General features: G+C 39.3%; 1 protein-coding gene across 1 annotated transcript in view; it reads right to left on the bottom strand.

Moving 5' to 3' along the window:
- Positions 1-19,464, bottom strand: part of LOC115218916 (spermine oxidase-like) — a 57,851-nt gene that overhangs the window by 2,334 nt on the left and 36,053 nt on the right. Inside the window, 4 exon segments of the mRNA XM_036509183.1 lie at positions 152-1,344; positions 3,159-3,276; positions 4,699-4,744; positions 4,747-4,824. Coding sequence (XP_036365076.1) covers positions 1,141-1,344; positions 3,159-3,276; positions 4,699-4,744; positions 4,747-4,824 — 446 coding nt within the window. The 3' untranslated portion in view covers positions 152-1,140.

Genomic DNA, 19,464 nt, shown 5'->3' with positions numbered 1-19,464 from the left:
ATACACATACAATTAAGCTAGAATTGATCGAAGAATATGTTTGTGGATACTTTAAGACAAAGGGAAGACACGAGAAAAAGTCATCCAGCACTCGTTTCTCTCATTGTGTCCCCGCAAAGTCCCTATCAGTTAAGTATAGAAATACACACACACATACACAGTTGTGTTAAACCCCGGGCCTGTCCTAAGTGATCAAATCTCAGATCAAAGGCATTTTACAGCTATGACTATCCTGTACATCTAGAACTACATTATCCAACGCGTCTCCGTTCCCTTTCAGGACAGGATATATATAAGGGAGATTTAAATGCTATACCTAACACATAAAGTGTAGTTGTGGTGACTCCCTCATCGGCATCTGTACAGGAGTTTGTTGGTTGAAATATTAGCATATAATAAACTTGAGTGTTGAAACAAAACGTCTAAGAATCAGTATTTAAAATTTAAAAAAAAAATGCAGCTATGAGTCACTATCCATGAGAAATGTTTTATTGTATACACATGCACACACTTATGAATATAGATACCTGCGTATTTTAATTGTACCTAATTACCTAAACGCACCTGAGAGCTAATCACAACAGATGCATACAGACATTCAATAACCTATCAATGATCTCGACCAGTTAAATTATAGGTAAGTGGAAAACAATCTCCCTTGCAGTATAATAATTCATATACACCTAGTCACGTGTGAACTAAGTTGTAGACATGGCATCTATAGGCACACCAAAAAAAAAAAAAATTACTGCTTCTATACTTGCAAAAAAAAAAATTATTGCAGTCATAGAGGGAAACTCATTCTATACAAACAGACAGAAGGACCCTGATCTGAGGACACGTTCAGGCAGTCTGTATGTCAGAATGAACAATACACGAGGCAACATTAATCGGAGAATTTAAATTCCACTTGCTCCTCTGTTCCTCCGTTGCTTTTCGTTTCACTGCCCTGTCCCGTCTTATTCTGTCTTGTTTTGTCTTGTCCCGTCCTTGCTCCAACCCCTTGGAGACTTCCTTTCCCTTCTTTGCTGATTGTCACCTTTTATAAATGGAGGTCTACCCAACCCAGCTGGTGACAACAGGAAAAAAAAAATGGAAAAAAAAAAATCTCAGAGAGAGAGAGAGAAGAAGCAATCACTACTACGATGCGACCACAGGTGTTGGGCAACAAGCAGCTGTGGAGGATATTGTAGTTTTGGAGGGTGATGAAGACGACGACGATGAAGTCGTCAAAGTGTACATGTCTTTTATCCTCTCTGCTTCTCTCCAGCCTGTCAACAGGGCCCCGTGCGTGGTAGAGTAAAAACACTCATGAGTGGCTTCACCTGCGAATAACACTTGAGGCTGAAATAGAAAAGGAGAAAAAAAAATATAAGACAATTACACACTAGAACAGTTCAAGCAAGAAGATATATAAAAGGGACAGGGATGGCTGAGTGGTTAGAAAGACTGCTTTGCAACCCATATAGTTTTGGCTTCAATCCCACTGTCTGGCACCTAGAACAAGTGCCTTCTACTATAGCCCTGGGCTGACCAATGCCTTGTGAATGAATTTGGTTGTGGAAGCCAGTAGTGTGTGTGTGTGCGTCTCCCACCAACCCACTGTTTGACAGCCTGTGTTGGTTTGTTTATGTTCTGATAACAGCCTGCCAAAATAACAGGTTCAAAAACAAGTACTGTAATTGATTTATTTAATTAAACCCTTCAAGATAGTGCCCCAGCAGAGTCCAATGACAACACACATTTTTATATATATATATATATATATATATATATATATATAATATATATATATATACACACACACACACACACACACATATATATACAGAGTGCAGATGTGGCTGTGTAGTTAAGAAGCTTGCTTCCCAACCATATGGTTCCTAGTTCAGACCCACTGTGTGACACCTTGGGAAAGTGTCTTTCTACTATAGCCTTGGATCAACCAAATCCTCGTAGCTTCAAGATTTCGATGCTGTGATTGTTTATTTTTAGAATTACATTGTGGGATAGGTGCAAGAGGCTGGATCTAGCCACTCTGAAGAACATAAAACAGGTAGAATATTTGGGCCCGATATGGCTGGCTTCAATGCAAAAGGGTTAACTCTTTAGCATTCTAAAAGAATTGTGCATTATTTCATAACTTCAAGATTTCAACAAGTAGTTGTTTAATTATAGACTGACATTGTAGAGTAGGTATGAGAAGCCAGATATGGCTGGTTTGAACAGGGGTAGAATATCTGGGCCAAATACAGACAGTTTAAATGCTAAAAGGTTAAATAATAATAATAATAATAATAAAGCAATTAGATAATGTAACCTACATACTCACAAAACATTTAAGATGGTCGGGGCAATAATGCATTTTAATCAAAGGTCTGCCTAATCAGAGCTGACCCGGGTTGGCCGATGCCAGCGCCGCCTCGACTGGCTTCCATGCCGGTGGCACGTAAAATACACCAATCCGAACGTGGTCGTTGCCAGCCTCGCCTGGCACCTGTGCCGGTGGCACGTAAAAAGCACCCACTACACTCACGGAGTGGTTGGCGTCCAGCTGTAGAAACATTGCCAGATAAGACTGGAGCCTGGTGCAGCCTTCTGGCTTCCCAGATCCCCGGTCGAACCGTCCAACCCATGCCAGCATGGAGAACGGACGTTAAACGATGATGATGATGATAATGATGATGATGATGATGATGATAATGATGATGATGATGATGATGATGATGATGATGATGAGGATGATGATGTTCAGATTACTCTGTTAAATGTAATACTTTTTTTTCACTCAAATTATTTTCAATTAATCATACATTATCTTACAGCTTTGAAGTTTCAATGGTGTGATAGTTTATTCTTAGAATGTCAATGTAGGTTAGGTGTGAGGGGCTAGATATGGCCAGTTTGAATGTAAAACATGTAGGATATTTGGGCCGGATATGGCCGGCTTAAACACCAATAATTTTTGCATAAAATGACAAAAATTATTGGAAACTAGTAGGCAGTTTGTGCAGGTTATGTAGTGAGCAGCTTTTTTTGTGTTTTTAATTATTTCCATTTGTTTTTTTCTTTTGTTTGCTACAGTCATTTCCAAATGAACGACCTCGTTAGCTGCACTAGCTCAGGTAAATATTATGGATAGAGGTATTAAAACTTACACTGTTACTGTGCAGGCTTTGCAATGGTTCCTGTAAGGTGTAGATATCTTCGATGTGTGAATGGATATGGATGTAGCTATAGGAACCACGAGTGTATGGATTGTTGCCCCATCTTGTACTGAAACAGAAAAAATAAAAAAACCATTCAGTAAAGCTAGCATATGGTGTGTGCATATATGTAATAATTATTTGAGGGAATGTTATTCCTAACTAACAGGGAAAAATTCAATTCAGAAATACTAAATAAAATTTCACAAAATATAATAAAAACATATATATTTGGTAGACTAACAACACGTGTTATATGTAATTTTCTAGATGGTGTAATTTAATTGTTCATTTTGAATTGATAAAAGGTGGTTTTTTTCTTATATATATATATATATATATAAAATCAAATTTAGGGAATAGAGCAGGCAAAATCCAGGTGACATATACGGTTGTATACATAGCAACCGTAGTTGCTAACCATAAACTATAAAATAACATTTTCCAGTTTATCAAATATCAATATGGGAAAAGCTTACAAGCTTCTACATCAACAAACCACCATTGTTCCTGAAAGTTGTTTTTTTTTAAACCTTCTATGGACTGCTCAAAGTTTACTAACTTTGCATACCTGGATCCAGACGCATGGACTGGAGGAACATGAAATAAAAGGTCTTGTTCAGGGATACAATGTGCCACCAGGAATTGAACCCATGACTGTGTGCTGAATACTCTAACCATTAAGTCATGTGCCATCACAACTTCAGTAAAACATGCAGAAGCGCAGACATGTTGGCAGAGGGCTTTGCTGAAGTCCTTGGTTTGAGTTTCAAAGTTGAATTTTATTTCTTTATTGCCCACAAGGGGCTACACACAGAGGGAGCAAACATGGACAGACAAACAGATTTAATCGACCCCGAAAGGATGAAAGGCAAAGTCGACCTCGGCGGAATTTGAACTCAGAACGTAACAGCAGACGAAATACCCTTAAGCATTTAGCCTGGTGTGCTAACGTTTCTGCCAGCTCACCGCCTCACCCGTTTCCAAGTAAAGGTGATGCCGGTGGCACGTAAAAAGCACCAACCAGTCGTGGCCGCTGCCAGCCTTCCCTGGCACCTGTACCGGTGGCAAATAAAAAGCACCCACTACATTCATGGAGCAGTTGGCATTAGGAAGGTCATCCAGCTGTAGAAACATTGCCAGATCAGACTGGAGCCTGGTGCAGCCACCTGGCTTCCCAGACCCTGGTCGAACTGTCCAACCCGTGCTAGCACGGAAAACGGACATTAAACGATGATGATGACCAAACGTGGTTTTTACAGCAGACTGAAAATGCACAACCTCACTTGTATGGCAATGACACTCATTTCAAAGTTGAATCTTCTTGTGGCTGACTTCCCATTGGAGCTATATCTTATTTGGTATTAATTTAAATATTAAGTTAGAAAAACAAATTAAAAAGTAGGAAATAAAAATAGCCTATCCTTTAAGCAATCCCACTATTTTATTACATGCAACACACATTCAGATGTAAGGAAATGCGTCTACATACCGAATGACTTTGGGCAATGGAATGTTTGGGTTTTGAAGGAACTTGCCAGAACTTTTGCACAGTCTTTAGCAACTTGTTCTTCTGTTAATGACTCCATAAAGAGGGCACTGGAACCACATAGCCAGCCTGAAATGACAAAAGAAATTAAATCTTTAGTGAGTAAACAGAGAACGAAGAAGGATTATAAGTAAGAAGAGAGTTAATGGTATAGCAAGCCAAGAAGGTGGTGAGCTGGCAGAAACGTTAGCACGCCGGGTGAAATGCTTTGTGGTATTTCGTCCGCCGTGGCGTTCTGAGTTCAAATTCTACTGAGGTCGACTTTGCCTTTCATCCTTTCGGGGTCGATAAATTAAGCACCAGTTACGCACTGGGGTCGATGTAATCGACTTAATCCATTTGTCTGCCCTTGTTTGTCCCCTCTATGTTTAGCCCCTTGTGGGTAGTAAAGGAATAGGTATAGCAAGCCAATTGTATGCTTAAAAAAACCCCTTTACACATGCATCATTTAGTGTTTGCTTTCTTATGCTTGCATGGGTCAGGCAGAATTGTTTTGAGTCAGATTTTCTACAGCCGGATGCCCTTCCTGTCACCAACCCTCACCTGTTTCCAAGCAAAGGTAAATAAGGCCCCATGACCAAACGTGGTTTTTACAGCAGATTGGAAACACACACCCTCACTTGTATGGCAATGACACTCACAACTATCACATGATGTCTAAACAAGGACACACAGACACACAAACATGCATACACATCCCTCCTTTCAGTTTCTGTCCAGCAAATCCACTCTCACAGCTTAGGTCGGCCAAGGTGCCACACAGGACTGAACTTGGAACTGTGTGGCTGAAAAGCAAGCCATACAGCTATGCATACACAAATGACACAAAAATTTGGATACAATGTATATTATAACAGAGTAGTCTCACACTGCATAACAGCATTAATTACAATGGTAACTATAAAACAAAAAGGTTAGTTAAATTTTAGTAGATTAATGTAAAGCCATTTAATTTGTAACAATTGTCAAGTTTTCACATTCCAACAGAAAAACAAAAACTATTTTGTTTGAATTTCTGAGAAGAGAAATTTTTGTCATTAATTTACTATAGACTGATATAATGAAGACAAGTGTCCTCATTATGAAATTAAAAGGTTCGTTCCAAATTCTGAAAACATTATTGAATATGACAGACGCCCAAAGAAGGCAAAAGAATATGACAACTGAAATATGGGACAGTAACAGCCTAAATGAGAACACCAGTTCAAATGTCATTATCATCATCATTTTCTATGCTGGCATGGGTTGGGCAGTTTAACAGAAGCTGGTGAACCAGATGACTGCACTCAAGCTCCATGGTTTCTATGGCTGGATGTTCTTCCTAACACCAGCCACTTTACAGAGTGTGCTGGGTGCTTTTTACATGGCACTGTTGCTAGTAAGGTCACAAAGTAACTCACCTGGCACAAATCTAGCTCCCTCAATTCTCCTCTCATTTGAGGGGTCTTGTGAGTTACTTTGTGACCTTACTAGCAAAGACATGGGAAGAAGCGGTGAAGAGGCCAGACTGCATCAAGTGGCAAGATGTTACGGTTGAAACAAAACTTGCCCGACTCAAGCAGATATAGAAAAACAGACGTAAAAAATGAAGACAACGATGATGATGATAGTTCATTCAGTCCAGGTGAATAAAACTGGTTTTGTTAATTTGCAGAGATGACAAATTCAAAACTATCCTATTCAACTAATCCCTACACTCAGCACAACCTCAGGCTGCTAATGTCACCTTTCAATGACAATTAATGCACTCACCAATGCTAACACAAATTTGTCACGGTTTCTATGTACAATCTGGCTTTTCTTTTTAATCTAATATCCATGACTAGATTCTTAAATACTCGAGAGAAAGTGTAACGACCACCTTGTTTGGTATAAATCTTGAGGAATTTGTTTTTGCTTTCACTGCTATGTTCAGCCACATCACAGGTGTTTGTTCAACAACTTTGTCCAATCCGAGTTTAAAAAAGAAACTCTTCAGCAAGTTAATCTGTGTTTAAATATTTCCTATAATCGCCCCTCAAGTTTAAATATTTTCTCTACTCTCTCTCTCTACGTGACAAGCAACTGTCATTATGTTTACAGAGGTCAACGGCAGATCGTATGTTCCTTGCATACGTCAGCTTAGTTGACGTATGCAAAGAATATGCAGCTGCACCTGACAGTTGCACACTGTTTAAAATAGAACAAGACGATATCACATCAGCTGTCATTGATTGCCATAGCAATTGTCATTAAAAGAAACTGTCTAGTTCCAGTAAGACCATATAAAGTGACAGCAAAAAGTGACTTTTCACAGGTGGAGAGAATGTCAAACTAGGTACCACAACATTAATTAACAGCCTCTGTTCATAAATCAACAATGTTCATTAATTAACAGTCTTTATTCATACATGGACAACATGAAGTTGGGAAAAACCTCTTAGGAGTGTTTTGCATATTACATACAAATGGGGTGAGGTTTGACATAGGTGCAGGCATGGCTGTGTGGTTAAGAAGCTTGCTTTGCAACACCATGTGGTTAGGGGTTCAGTCCTACTGCACAGCACCTTGGGCAAGTGTCTACTTACAGCCCCAGGGCAACCCAATGCCTTGTGAGAGAATTTAGTAAATGGAAATTGTGTGAAGGCTCATTACATGTGTGTGTGTGTGTGTGTGTGTGTGTGTGTATACACACACATGTGGTTTTTGTGTTTGTTCCCCACTACTTGAATAACCAGTCAGTCACTTAGCAGTTCAGCAAAAGACACCAACAGATAAGCACCAGGCTTTAAAATATATATATATATACAAAAATAAAGTACTGGGGTCAATTTATTCAACTTAACCTTTGAAGGTAGTGCCCCAGCATGGCTGCAATCCAATGACTGAAACAAGTAGAAGATACATAATATAGAGAGAGTGGAAAAACTGATCAACTTTGAGAATATCCATACAATTAGTAGACACAAACTCCCTGTTCACAGGAGTATTTAAAATCTAGGAACAAACGAAGAAGCTGACTCCATTTCCAATCAATTTAAATTTTGGCAAGACAAAGAGTGATCAATACATGTAAAAATCAGTCGAAACAATGTTGCTAATCATGGATAGTAACAGTATGGCCAAGGGGTGTTCTCTACATAAATTAGTGGCCTAGTGGTTAGGGTGTTGTACTTTCAACCACAAGATCATGGTTTCAGTTCTCAGACCAAAAATGCTTCATTTAATAATGTTGCTCCAGTCCACTCAGCTGTAAAATGGTTATGCAGAGGGAATGTTGGCCTGCTTGCCTTTAGCCAGGAGGAGTGGCATCATTTGAAAGCTACAACAATGCAAGGGAGTACATTGTGACCAATGGTCAATGCAGTAATACACTTAGGTGAAACATACGAAATGTGTAGTTGATCACCTTAGGGTTATGCATGCAACTAATTTCTGAGGGTGCTTTGTCTTGTAGAGTGTGGAGAATATGGTTCACTGAGAAGGTTTAATAAGACTGAAACCGGTCTTACTTTCCCTAGTTGGCTTTACAGACCAGATTCACACCCACAAACACTGATCTTTTTGTCTAAAAACAATTTCAGTCAACTGGTCTTGGTAAATTTATGTTCCTTGTTAGATTTTAAACAAAACTCTTGAGACAAACGATACTCATCATCATCATAGTTTAGCATCCGCTTTCCATGCTGGTATGGGTTGGACGGTGCAACTAGGGTCTGGGAAGCCAGAAGGCTGCACCAGGCCCAGTCTGATCTACGGCTGGATGCCCTTCCTAACGCCAACCACTCCATGAGTGTAGTGGGTGCTTTTTACGTGCCACCGGCACAGTTGCCAGACGAGGCTGGCAAACGGCCACGATCGGATGGTTCTCTTATGTGCCACCGGCACTGGTATCACAGCTACAATTTCCATTGATGTTGAACGATTTTGATTTTGATTTTTGATTTTCACTTGCCTCAACAGGTCTTCACAAGTAGAGTTTTGTGGCCCAAGAAGGAAAGGCATGCATAAGTGGACTGAGGCCATGGGTTATGGTCTCACTTGTCCTGCCGGGTCTTCTCACGCACAGCATACTGGAGACGGTAACTAGATTACATATGCAAGACCCTACAATATTTATGGATACTGTCAAAGATTAGATGGGTCTAGATACCTGCATAATTCTGTTTCATTTGCCCCCATTTTATTTCTGAAACCTTTTGCAGTCTGCTCCAGCTAATTGTTAGTCTTTGTAAAAAAGGCTTGAAATTAAATTATTAGAGCAGAAAGTCTGTTGTATATAATACCATCTGACAAAAGTATACACGATCATCTAACCATACAGAGCATACCACCATACCACTAATAACATGACACCTCTTTGCTCAACATATACCTTCCTTTGTGTTTACATGTCAAAATTACTCCAATAATCTGGTTTGCCTGTATCAAATACTTTCACATATAACTTGAATCATTAACATTTCATGCTCAACTTGTTCCTCGCTGTGTGGTTTTTTTTGTTTTTTGTTTTTTTTTTTTCATGGGTCAGGTTTCACTGCTATATAAAGATAAACACAATATTTTCACATGTCCCCCCGCCCCTTGTTGTTCGTCAATTACGATTCGGTAGAGATCGAGTTACATTTGAAACTTCTACCATCACGAGAATTCCAATGATATAACTGGATCTTAAGACGTTCTGACCAACATACACCAACCACCCTTGACAAGCAACAGCAAACATCTCTTAGGCACTGGAATAATCTAAGAATTGATAGGTTAAGATGGTTGATCAGCACCTTTACTTTGTGATATCTTCATGGTATACAGGTGAAAGCACACTTAAGTCAGACATCTAAAGAAAAGGTGAATGAGAGAGATTCATTCAGACACTATTTCCAGGAATATAATACCAGAGATTCATAGAGATTTGGCAAAATATTGAAAGGATGTACACTATTTTATACTCTCCAACCATAACTGTCCATATCAATTTTAATGTCAAGTTTGAAAAGAACACATCAGAAATGGCTTTGATCATCAACACTGAGTTAATCTACACGAGAATTTGCAGTTTGGCAAGTGTGATGTATATTGAAACTATCATGGCTACAGAAGCAGCCAAGATATCCAAAGAATATTAACTTTTATCTTTTATCCATTTTAGTCATTTGACTGCGGCCATGCTGGGGCACCGCCATCAATGTCTTTTAAGCCAAATGAATTAACCCTTGTACTTATTTCTTTTTAAACCAGGTACTTATTCTATCGGACTCTTTTGCTGAACCACTAAGTTATGGGGATAGCAGTGGTGGGGGAACAGACACACACAAACATATACATACATATATGCAATGGGCTTCTTTCAGCTTCTGTCTACCAAATCCATTCACAATACTTTGGTTGGCCCAAAGCTATAGGAGAAGACACTTGCTCAAGGTGCCACATAGTGGGACTGAACCCAGAACCTCATCATTGGGAAACAAGCTCCTTACCACACAGCCATGCCTGTGCTTATTGCAGATGATAGAATTAATAAATTGGTTCCACTTTATACAATTTCTATCAACAGCAGTAAAGTAATATCAACCATTTTCATTTACCACATATAATGGCATGTAAGATACCCTCCTGCCCCACAAAAATGCCCCTCTCACCATAGAAAAAAAAAAGGTCACCCCAAATCCTATATGCGAAATCGGGCCTTCCTTAAGCCTTATGGCACAACAACCATTTTTGGCATCCGTGCCGGTGGCACGTAAAAAGCACCATCCGATCATGGCCGTTGCCAGCCTCGCCTGGCCCCCGTGCCGGTAACACGTAAAAAGCACCACCCGACCGTGTCCGTTGCCAGCGCCGCCCCGACTGGCCTCCGTGCCGGTGGCACGTAAAAAGCACCATCCGATCGTGGCCATTGCCAGCCTCACCTGGCCCCCGTGCTGGTGGCACCTAAAAAGCACTACCCGACCGTGTCCGTTGCCAGCGTCGCCCTGACTGGCCTCCGTGCCGGTGGCACGTAAAAATCACCCACTACACTCACGGAGTGGTTGGCGTTAGGAAGGGCATCCAGCCGTAGAAACACTGCCAGATCAGACTGGGCCTGGTACAGCCTTCTGGCTTCCCAGACCCCAGTTGAACCGTCCAACCCATGCTAGCATGGAAAACGGACGCTAAATGATGATGATGATGCATTCTGCTAAAATTGGGAGGCATCTATCATGTCTGTGAATCTTTTATGCCACCAAATACAGTAAACTTCCACATTACAGAGAACAGCAGTTCTACAAAGACTGATCAAATAATGGTTGTATTGCCTTAGGGTGCTAAAGTAAGATAACCCTTTCTATGTATTTATTTATTTTAGCTACTTCAGTGGTATAGAACTGATAACATTCTTATCTACCACTGCATTGCTGTAGTGGTAAGCGAGCAATTCCATATCTGACCAGAAGGCTGTGCAGCAGGTACAGTGAAGTGTACAGAGAACATAACTGACATTCCACTTGTATCACTGAAAGCTATTCAGCAGAAGCCGTTATCTGCAGACAGAATACGTGTCTAGCCAACTCAACTACAGACTTCAGATTTCCAACACCTGGAAGGCATTACATATACATTTGAGACTGCACAACCAGACTTAGAAATAGTTTATTTTGCCATAACAGTCATAGATGAACATTCCAGTAGATTGCAAGCATGTGTGTGTATATATATATATATATATATAAAAATGTGTGTTTATATGGATAACACCACTATTTTATGTCTGTTTTTACATGCTGGCATAGGGTGAATGAGTCATGAGTATTTTGCCACTTGTCAGTCCTAATATGTGTGTGTATGTGTGCATGGTAGTAAGTATATATATAATATATATATATATATATATATATATATATATATGTATGTGTGTGTGGTAGTAAGTGTATGTGTGTGTGTGTATATATATATATATATATATATATATATATTATATATGTGTGTGTGTCCATGCATGTGTATAAATGCAGGCATGGCTGTGTGGTTAAGAAATTTGCTTCCTAACCATGTGGTCATGGGTGCCGTCCCACTACATGGCACCCTGGGCTAGTGTCTTCTACTACAGGCCCAGGCTGACTGAAGCTGCATGCATGAGTACATAGCATCATCTTGATATCACATGATGGCTGTAAATGTACTTTATCATTATACAAGCCAAGTTGTTCATTTCCAGTCTTCTGTGGAAAACATGTCTATCTATTAGAAAATATTACCTTAGTTGGAAGCAGGCAAGGGGTTGGCAATAAGAAGGGGACCCAGCCATAGAAAATTGGACAATTAAATGATCACGGCACAGCACGATAGACATACATACATAAATAGGTGCAGGTATGGTTGCATGGTTAAGAAGTCTGCATAATAATGACATTGTTTAAGGTTAGATTCCTGTATACAGGACTTGGGAAATGAGTTTTCTAAGCCAGTTCTCCATGTGTGTGTGAATTTCCCCTCACCATCTGACAACTAGCTTCAGTTTACTGGCATTCCAATAACTTGACAGTTCAACAAAAAGAGATTGAATAAATACCAGGCTAAATAAACACTTATGGGGTAGCAATTTGATAGACTAAACCCAGCATGGTGGTGTCCCAGGATGGTTACAATTCAATGAATAAAATAAGAGAATGCATGTGTGCTTGTGTGTGTGTGTGTGTGTGTATATATATATATACATACATACATACATACACACACACACACACACAAATATACATATGTGTGTATGGGTGCAGGAGTGGTTGTGTGGTAAGTACCTTGCTTACAAATCACATAGTTCCAGGTTCAGTCCCGCTGCATGGCACCTTGGGCAAGTGTCTTCTGCTATAGCCTCGGGCTGACCAAAGCCTTGTGAGCGGATTTGATAGACGGAAACCGAAAGAAGCCCATCATATATATGTATATGTATGTGTGTATGTGTTTGTATGTCTGTGTTTGTCCCCCCCCCCACCAACATTGCTTGACAACCGATGGTGTGTTTGCTCCCCCGTAACTTAGCGGTTCGGCAAAAGAGATCCGTTAGAATAAGTACTAGGCTTACAAAGAATAAGTCCTGGGGTCGATTTGCTCCACTAAAGGTGGTGCTCCAGTATGGCCACAGTCAAATGACTGAAACAAGTAAAAGAGACTAAAAGAGTACAGAAACGCACTGTATATTTAGTGTGTTATTACGAAATTGTGTACATTGCATCAGTTAATGGTGTATTGTTATCAATTGATTCCGGTTGCTGCTACAAGCTTCAAACCCTTCGACTTGGCTGCAGTCCCACTCTGATGACTGCAGACAACGATAAAAGTAAAATGAATTGAACACAGACTACTTTTGATACACAAACTGCTCGTACTGCGCCACAGAAAATTGAAAGGATGGTGGTAAAAAAACAAGTTTGGTCAAATCTGCTAATTAGATTTCCAAATAGATTCAACGCGTTTGTAATATTGGTTTCAAATATGGGCACAAGGCCAGCATTCTCTCCAGGGAGAAAAGCAAGTAATTTACACTGACCCCAGTGCAACACTGGTACCTTATTTTATCGACATTGAAGGGATAAAAAGGCAAAGTCAACACGAGCAGGATTTGAACTTGGAATGCGAAATTGGAAGAAATGCTACTAAGAATTTTGTCTGGCATGATAACGATTCTCCCGGCTTGCTGCCCTAAATTCAAATTTTGGCACAAAGCCGTAACCCCAGCGCTCAACTGGTACTTATTACATCGAATCCAAATGGACGAAATCCAAGTTGACCACCACAGAATTTGAACCCACAACATAAAAATAAAGATGGGTGAAAGGCTGCTAAATATTTAGCAGCCTTTAAACATAACAAAGAATTTAGTAAGATAACTTAGTTATCATTCAGCTAGTGTTAGGAACATAAATTGTGACTAAGGTTTTGTGGAAGATTTTAATTCAGAACTTATGAAAACAAGACATTTGTACTACAGAGCTAGAGCCAGTCTCAGCTGGGCTGGTAATGAAAGGGTTAAGTAAACTATAATCAAATACAAGCCATTTGATCTGAAACTGCATTGTCCAATGTCTTTTTTAAGGTAATACAGCAATGTAAAGGAGATTTGACTGCTATTTCTAGCATTCAAAATGACCCTGACCAAGCTGTCCTCGTTAGCTTACAAACTTTGGCAGTTAGCTCGGCTAGTTGCTAGACTGAAACATAATTTATGTATCCAATGTGGTAGTTATTCAATAACTGTAAATTATTTGTGACAAATTGCACTAATTTTCATTATCATTGCTCTAACATATTTACTCCAACACTAAAAAATTTTTTTTAATATTTTATAAAAAAAAAATCCAAGTCTCACCCAACAGACAACAGCATGTTTAACAAGCCACCATGTCGTCATTCCACCTGCTAGAAATAGCAGCCAATCTCCCTGAAACCTTACCCAACTGTTTCCTTTAAAAAGGGATGGCAGAGTTAATGTAGTCAAAGACATTAATGATGAAAAAAAAAATAAATAAATCTAGCCCCCTCTGGGCAGCACCTTAGGCAAGTGTCTTCTATAGCCACAGACTAACCAGTGTCTTGCGAGTGAATTTGGTAGATGAAAACTGTGTGGAAGCCTGTGATATATGTGTGTGTGTGTATGCAGCATGTTTTGTGTTTGTTCCACCATCACTTAACAACTGGTGTTGGTTCATTTATGTCCCTGCAACTTAGCAGCTCAGTAAAGCACACCTAGAGAATAAATGCCAAACTTGAAAATAAGTACGAGGTTCGATTTCTTTGATTAAACCCTTCAAAGTGGTGCCCCAGCATGGCCACAGTCCAATAAACCGAAAGAAGGGAAATGACAAAAGATGGAAATACCAGTCTTCAGTGAACCCCATCACAGTTGACGAAACAAGCATGACTGTCGTGCCCAAATTCCTGGACACTCATACGAAACTAAGGGACAGAAGTAGCTACAAGCACTAAATTACATATATATCAGTTTGTTGTTGCCCCTTTTCCCATGCTAGCATGAGGTTTGGTTCACAACATTTTTTTTTATCTATGAACCCCTTTGATTCTTATTTTATTCTGGTAGGCCCTCATAGCCACTGAGCCCTATTTTAGCTCCAGCATTAAATATTATTAAGACAGCGAGCTGGCAGAATTGTTAGCATGCCAACTAAAGTGCTTAGCGGTATTTCGTCTGCTGTTACGTTATGAGTTCAAATTCTGTTGAGGTTGACTTTGCCTTTCATCCTTTCGGGGTCGATTAAATAAGTACCAGTTACGCACTGGAGTGGATATAATCGACTTAATCCGTTTGTCTGTCCTTGTTTGTCCTCTCTGTGTTTAGCCCCTTGTGGGTAGTAAAGAAACAGGTATTTCATCTGACTTCACGTTCAGAGTTCAAACTCCACCAAGGTCAACCTTTCCTTTCAGAGTTGATAAATTAAGTACCATTTAAACGGGGGGGGGGGGGGGGATCAATGTAATCAACTAGTCCCCTCCCCCAAAATTTCAGGCCTTGTGGCTATAGTAGAGACAATTATTAGATATTAGGAATTGTATTTAAAAAAATTAAAATATTTGTGCACTGTACAAATATAAGCAACTTCTTGCTCATAAATTTTAACAGCAAAATCTCCTATGGACCCCCAAGGGCCATATGAACTCTGAGAACCACTGGGGAGGAAACACTGAGGGATTATTTTACAGCCATATGCCCTTCCTGGTACAAACTCATATCTGTTTTTCAAGCAAAGGCTCTCTTATTTCACACAACTTCAAAGATGCAAAGCCCATGGTTGACCTCATCTCTTCATAAGAGGGTATCCCCCTTATGTAGAAAACCAATATGCTGAGTAAAGGTTTCCAAAGTACTTCCAAGTAAGATTTCACCCTTTTGTTACCATATTTCAGTTGAAATGCACTGCCTTACTTTCGATTAATTTTGAAACAAATGAAGAATTTTTTTACTAAAATAACTTTGCTATGTTTGTTATTAAGCTAGAGTTTAGAACACGAAGTGAAATCTTAATTTAGATCACTTCAAAACTGGAAATTTGTATCACAGAACGCTAAGCAAATCTCTGATGGATTAGCATCAAAAGACTTAGAGACTTTAAAATAACAAGGCTAATGAAAGTTCATGGCAGAAAAACCTTATTTGTTTTGTATCAGTCGAAATTACTTGCAAACAATTTCACCCCCCCCCCCATCAACATGTCTGACAAGATTTAATTTTTATATATATGACGTAGGAGTGGTTGTGTGGTAAGTAGCTTGCTTACGAACCACATGGTTCCAGGTTCAGTCCCACTGCATGGCACCTTGCGCAAGTGTCTTCTACTATAGCCTCGGGCCGACCAAAGTGTTGTGAGTGGATTTGGTAGACAGAAACTGAAAGAAGCCCGTCGTGTGTGTGTGGTGTATATATATATATGTATGTGTGTATATGTTTGTGTGTGTGTTTGTGCCCCCAACATCGCTTGACAACCGATGCTGGTGTGTTTACGTCCCTGTAACTTAGCGGTTCGGCAAAAGAGACTGATAGAATAAGTACTAGGCTTACAAAGAATAAGTCCTGGAGTCGATTTCCTCGACTAAAGGCGGTGCACCAGCATGGCCACAGTAAAATGATTGAAACAAAGTAAAAGAGTAAAGAGTAATACATATATCCCCCACCCACCCCTGCATATTCTTTTGTTTTTTTTTAATGCAGTTATTGCGCAGACTGGGACAGGACGCTATAACAGGATTTTCTTCCTTATATTTCATGGCGAGGTGTTATAAAGATAGAATGTTGCTATTCTGTTTACTTCGGCTTAGGTTACTATCTGTCATTTATTTATTTACCTCGGTTATTCACTCCTCCTATTATCGCTACAGTCTATATTCTAGAAAAAAAAAAAATCAAGGACAATCACCTATGCACAATGTCACAAATACATAAAATAAACAACTTCCTTTAATGCTTACACACTGTACCAATTTCTTTACAATCAGCTTACTGTCACTCACCACCACCCATGTACCCCAACCCCCTCTCTTTGTGTACGTGTGTTTGTGTACACAAAAAAAATGTGGTCCATCTGGTGAGATAAATATTTAATATATTGCCTTTATTAATATATATCGTTGCTATTATGTTGGCCAAATGCATTTTTTTCAATATTTTTGCTTGCAATAAATAGCCAGTTCTTTCCGTCAAATTATATCTCCAGCTGCATAAGATTTCAAGATGTCAAAAATTGTCAAAGTGTAGTAGTACAATGGTTTTGTTATGGAATGGTGAAACTACAAAGTAACATTTTGGATTTATGACACTTTTGCATAACAGCAACAAGATATCATCTAGCTAGCTATGTGACACACGAACCTGTGTCCATTATAACCTTTGAACAGGGGAGGTCGTAATGGACAGAGTTTTGTGTGTCACATAGCTAGATGGAGGCGATGGCCTTTTGGAGCTAATCAACGGCAGCATTCGTCCTATTTTTCTGGACTGCCATGTTAGCTTGGCGATAATTTGATATGCATATATAGATACCGAGAGAGAAAGAAAAAGAGATTTTTTCTTTTTTTTTTAAAGCTAGAAAAACTCTTCCAAACACAACGAATCTAAAGAACTGAAATTCGTCAAGCTATTTACGGAAGCATCTATGAGCTAACGAGGAGTTGAATCTATGCAGTTGCTCCGTCCACTAGCAATAGCAAGATGGATCTCGCTTAAACCTCTTCAAATGTCCAATGTTGAAACTTCTAATCAACTGAGAATCAGTTGGATCACATGCTTACTATTCTATCAGACTGTAAACACCATTCCTTTTAAAATCTGTATCCAATCTCCTCTCTTCACAAATGTAATAGCAACACAACTGTACTTGTTACTTTGTTTGCCCTTTTATATCTAACCCTTAAGAGATGGCAGGGTCGATCTATCAGTCGAAAAGTTGAATGACAAAGAAGACAACTGGGCCGATCCATCAGCCCAATAAGGATCTTTTCACTTTGACCAGCAGATTTTTAAAATAATTTTTTGTAACTAAACACTTAAACTCCGTATACTGGTAGAATGTGTCACATAAAACATCTTTTTCGCTTGACGTTCTTCTTGTTGACAAACAACAGCAGTAATTGTATTCACCTCAATAGACGTCATTGATTGGTTGAAATTGCCGAAATATGAGAAATTTAACAAAAACTACAGAATTTTCTCAAGAACGCCAAGGGAAAAAGATGCTTTCTGTGACACATTCTACCAATATTTTTTATTCTTTTCTTTTACTTGTTTCAGTCATTTGACTGCGGCCATGCAGGAGCACCGCCTTTAGTCGAGCAAATCGACCCCAGGACTTATTCTTTGTAAGCCCAGTACTTATTCTATCGGTCTCTTTTTGCCGAACCGCTAAGTGACAGGGACGTAAACACACCAGCATCGGTTGTCAAGCGATGGTGGGGGGGACAAACACAGACACACAAACATACATATATATATACACACATATACGACAGGCTTCTTTCAGTTTCCGTCTACCAAATCCACTCACAAGGCATTGGTCGGCCCGAGGCTATAGTAGAAGACACTTGCCCAAGATGCCACGCAGTGGGACTGAACCCGGAAGCATGTGGTTGGTTAGCAAGCTACTTACCACACAGCCACTCCTGCGCCTATATACGAAGTTTAAAAGTGAAAAGATCGGCCCAATAATACAAGCCTCAAGATTAGCTGACTGGTATCAACCAATCAGATTGATTCTTGTGTTTCTTGCATATCTGGGCCTTTCAATGGTAGCTTCTCTTAAAAAGCTGGAGTTTGGAACATAAATATGAAATTCTGATGAACAGTTTTTGTATTACTTTAAAACAGGGCATTTGTATCCTAAAACTAGAAATGGCCTCAGGCAGGTTGGCATCAAAATGGTTAATCTAGATATGCTTAAAAAAGATTATTGGCATTGCTCATTCACAAGTGTTTTCAGTAATAATTACCAAAAGTAATATGATTAGCAGGTGCAGAGGGCAAATTTATAAACTATTTCAGTAAGTTTCAGTTAAACTTAAATGGGTGTAATACTGGCAATGGGCTTAATAAGGGCAATGTTACAATTTCTAGTTTCAAGAATAACGGGGTCAATGCAGAAGTCAAAACCAAATCGATATTCAATAATTTTATAATTCTCAAATTTAATTTCACATTTTTGTTACAGGCACGAGTGTGGCTAAGGTTTGCTTCCTAACTATGTAGTCTCAGGTTCAAACCCATTGTCTTCGTCTGCAAGGCTGACCAAAGCCTTGTGAATGGATTTAATAGGCAAACTGGAAGAAGCCCATAATATATATATATATATATATATATATATATTACGGAGATGTACTTGCATAGCAAGTGACCTGATCTGAGATCGTGTGCAGGAACGAAAACAATTGCAGTGTGGAAGGTGTTTATAAACCATTTAAGAAACACACAAACCCGTTAGATTCACTTCAACATTTAAATTTAATTTGCCAAAATATTTTTGTCGCTTTGAGACTGCAACCTGTTCACGGACAAAATTCATGATGCAGCACAGAATTTTGTCAGTGAACAGGTCGTGGTCTCAAAGCGACGAAAATATTTTGGCAAATTAAATTTAAATGTTGAAGTGAATCTAATGGTTTTTGTGTGTTTTTATGTTTTGTAAACACCTTCCACACTGCAATTGTTTATATATTTATATATTAGAGATGTACTTGCATAGCAAGTGACCTGAT

Source organism: Octopus sinensis, linkage group LG14, assembly GCF_006345805.1.
Source record: "Octopus sinensis linkage group LG14, ASM634580v1, whole genome shotgun sequence".
NCBI classification, from domain to species: domain Eukaryota; kingdom Metazoa; phylum Mollusca; class Cephalopoda; order Octopoda; family Octopodidae; genus Octopus; species Octopus sinensis.
Note: the sequence above shows the minus strand (reverse complement) of the source record. Positions and strands in the feature narration are given on the sequence as shown.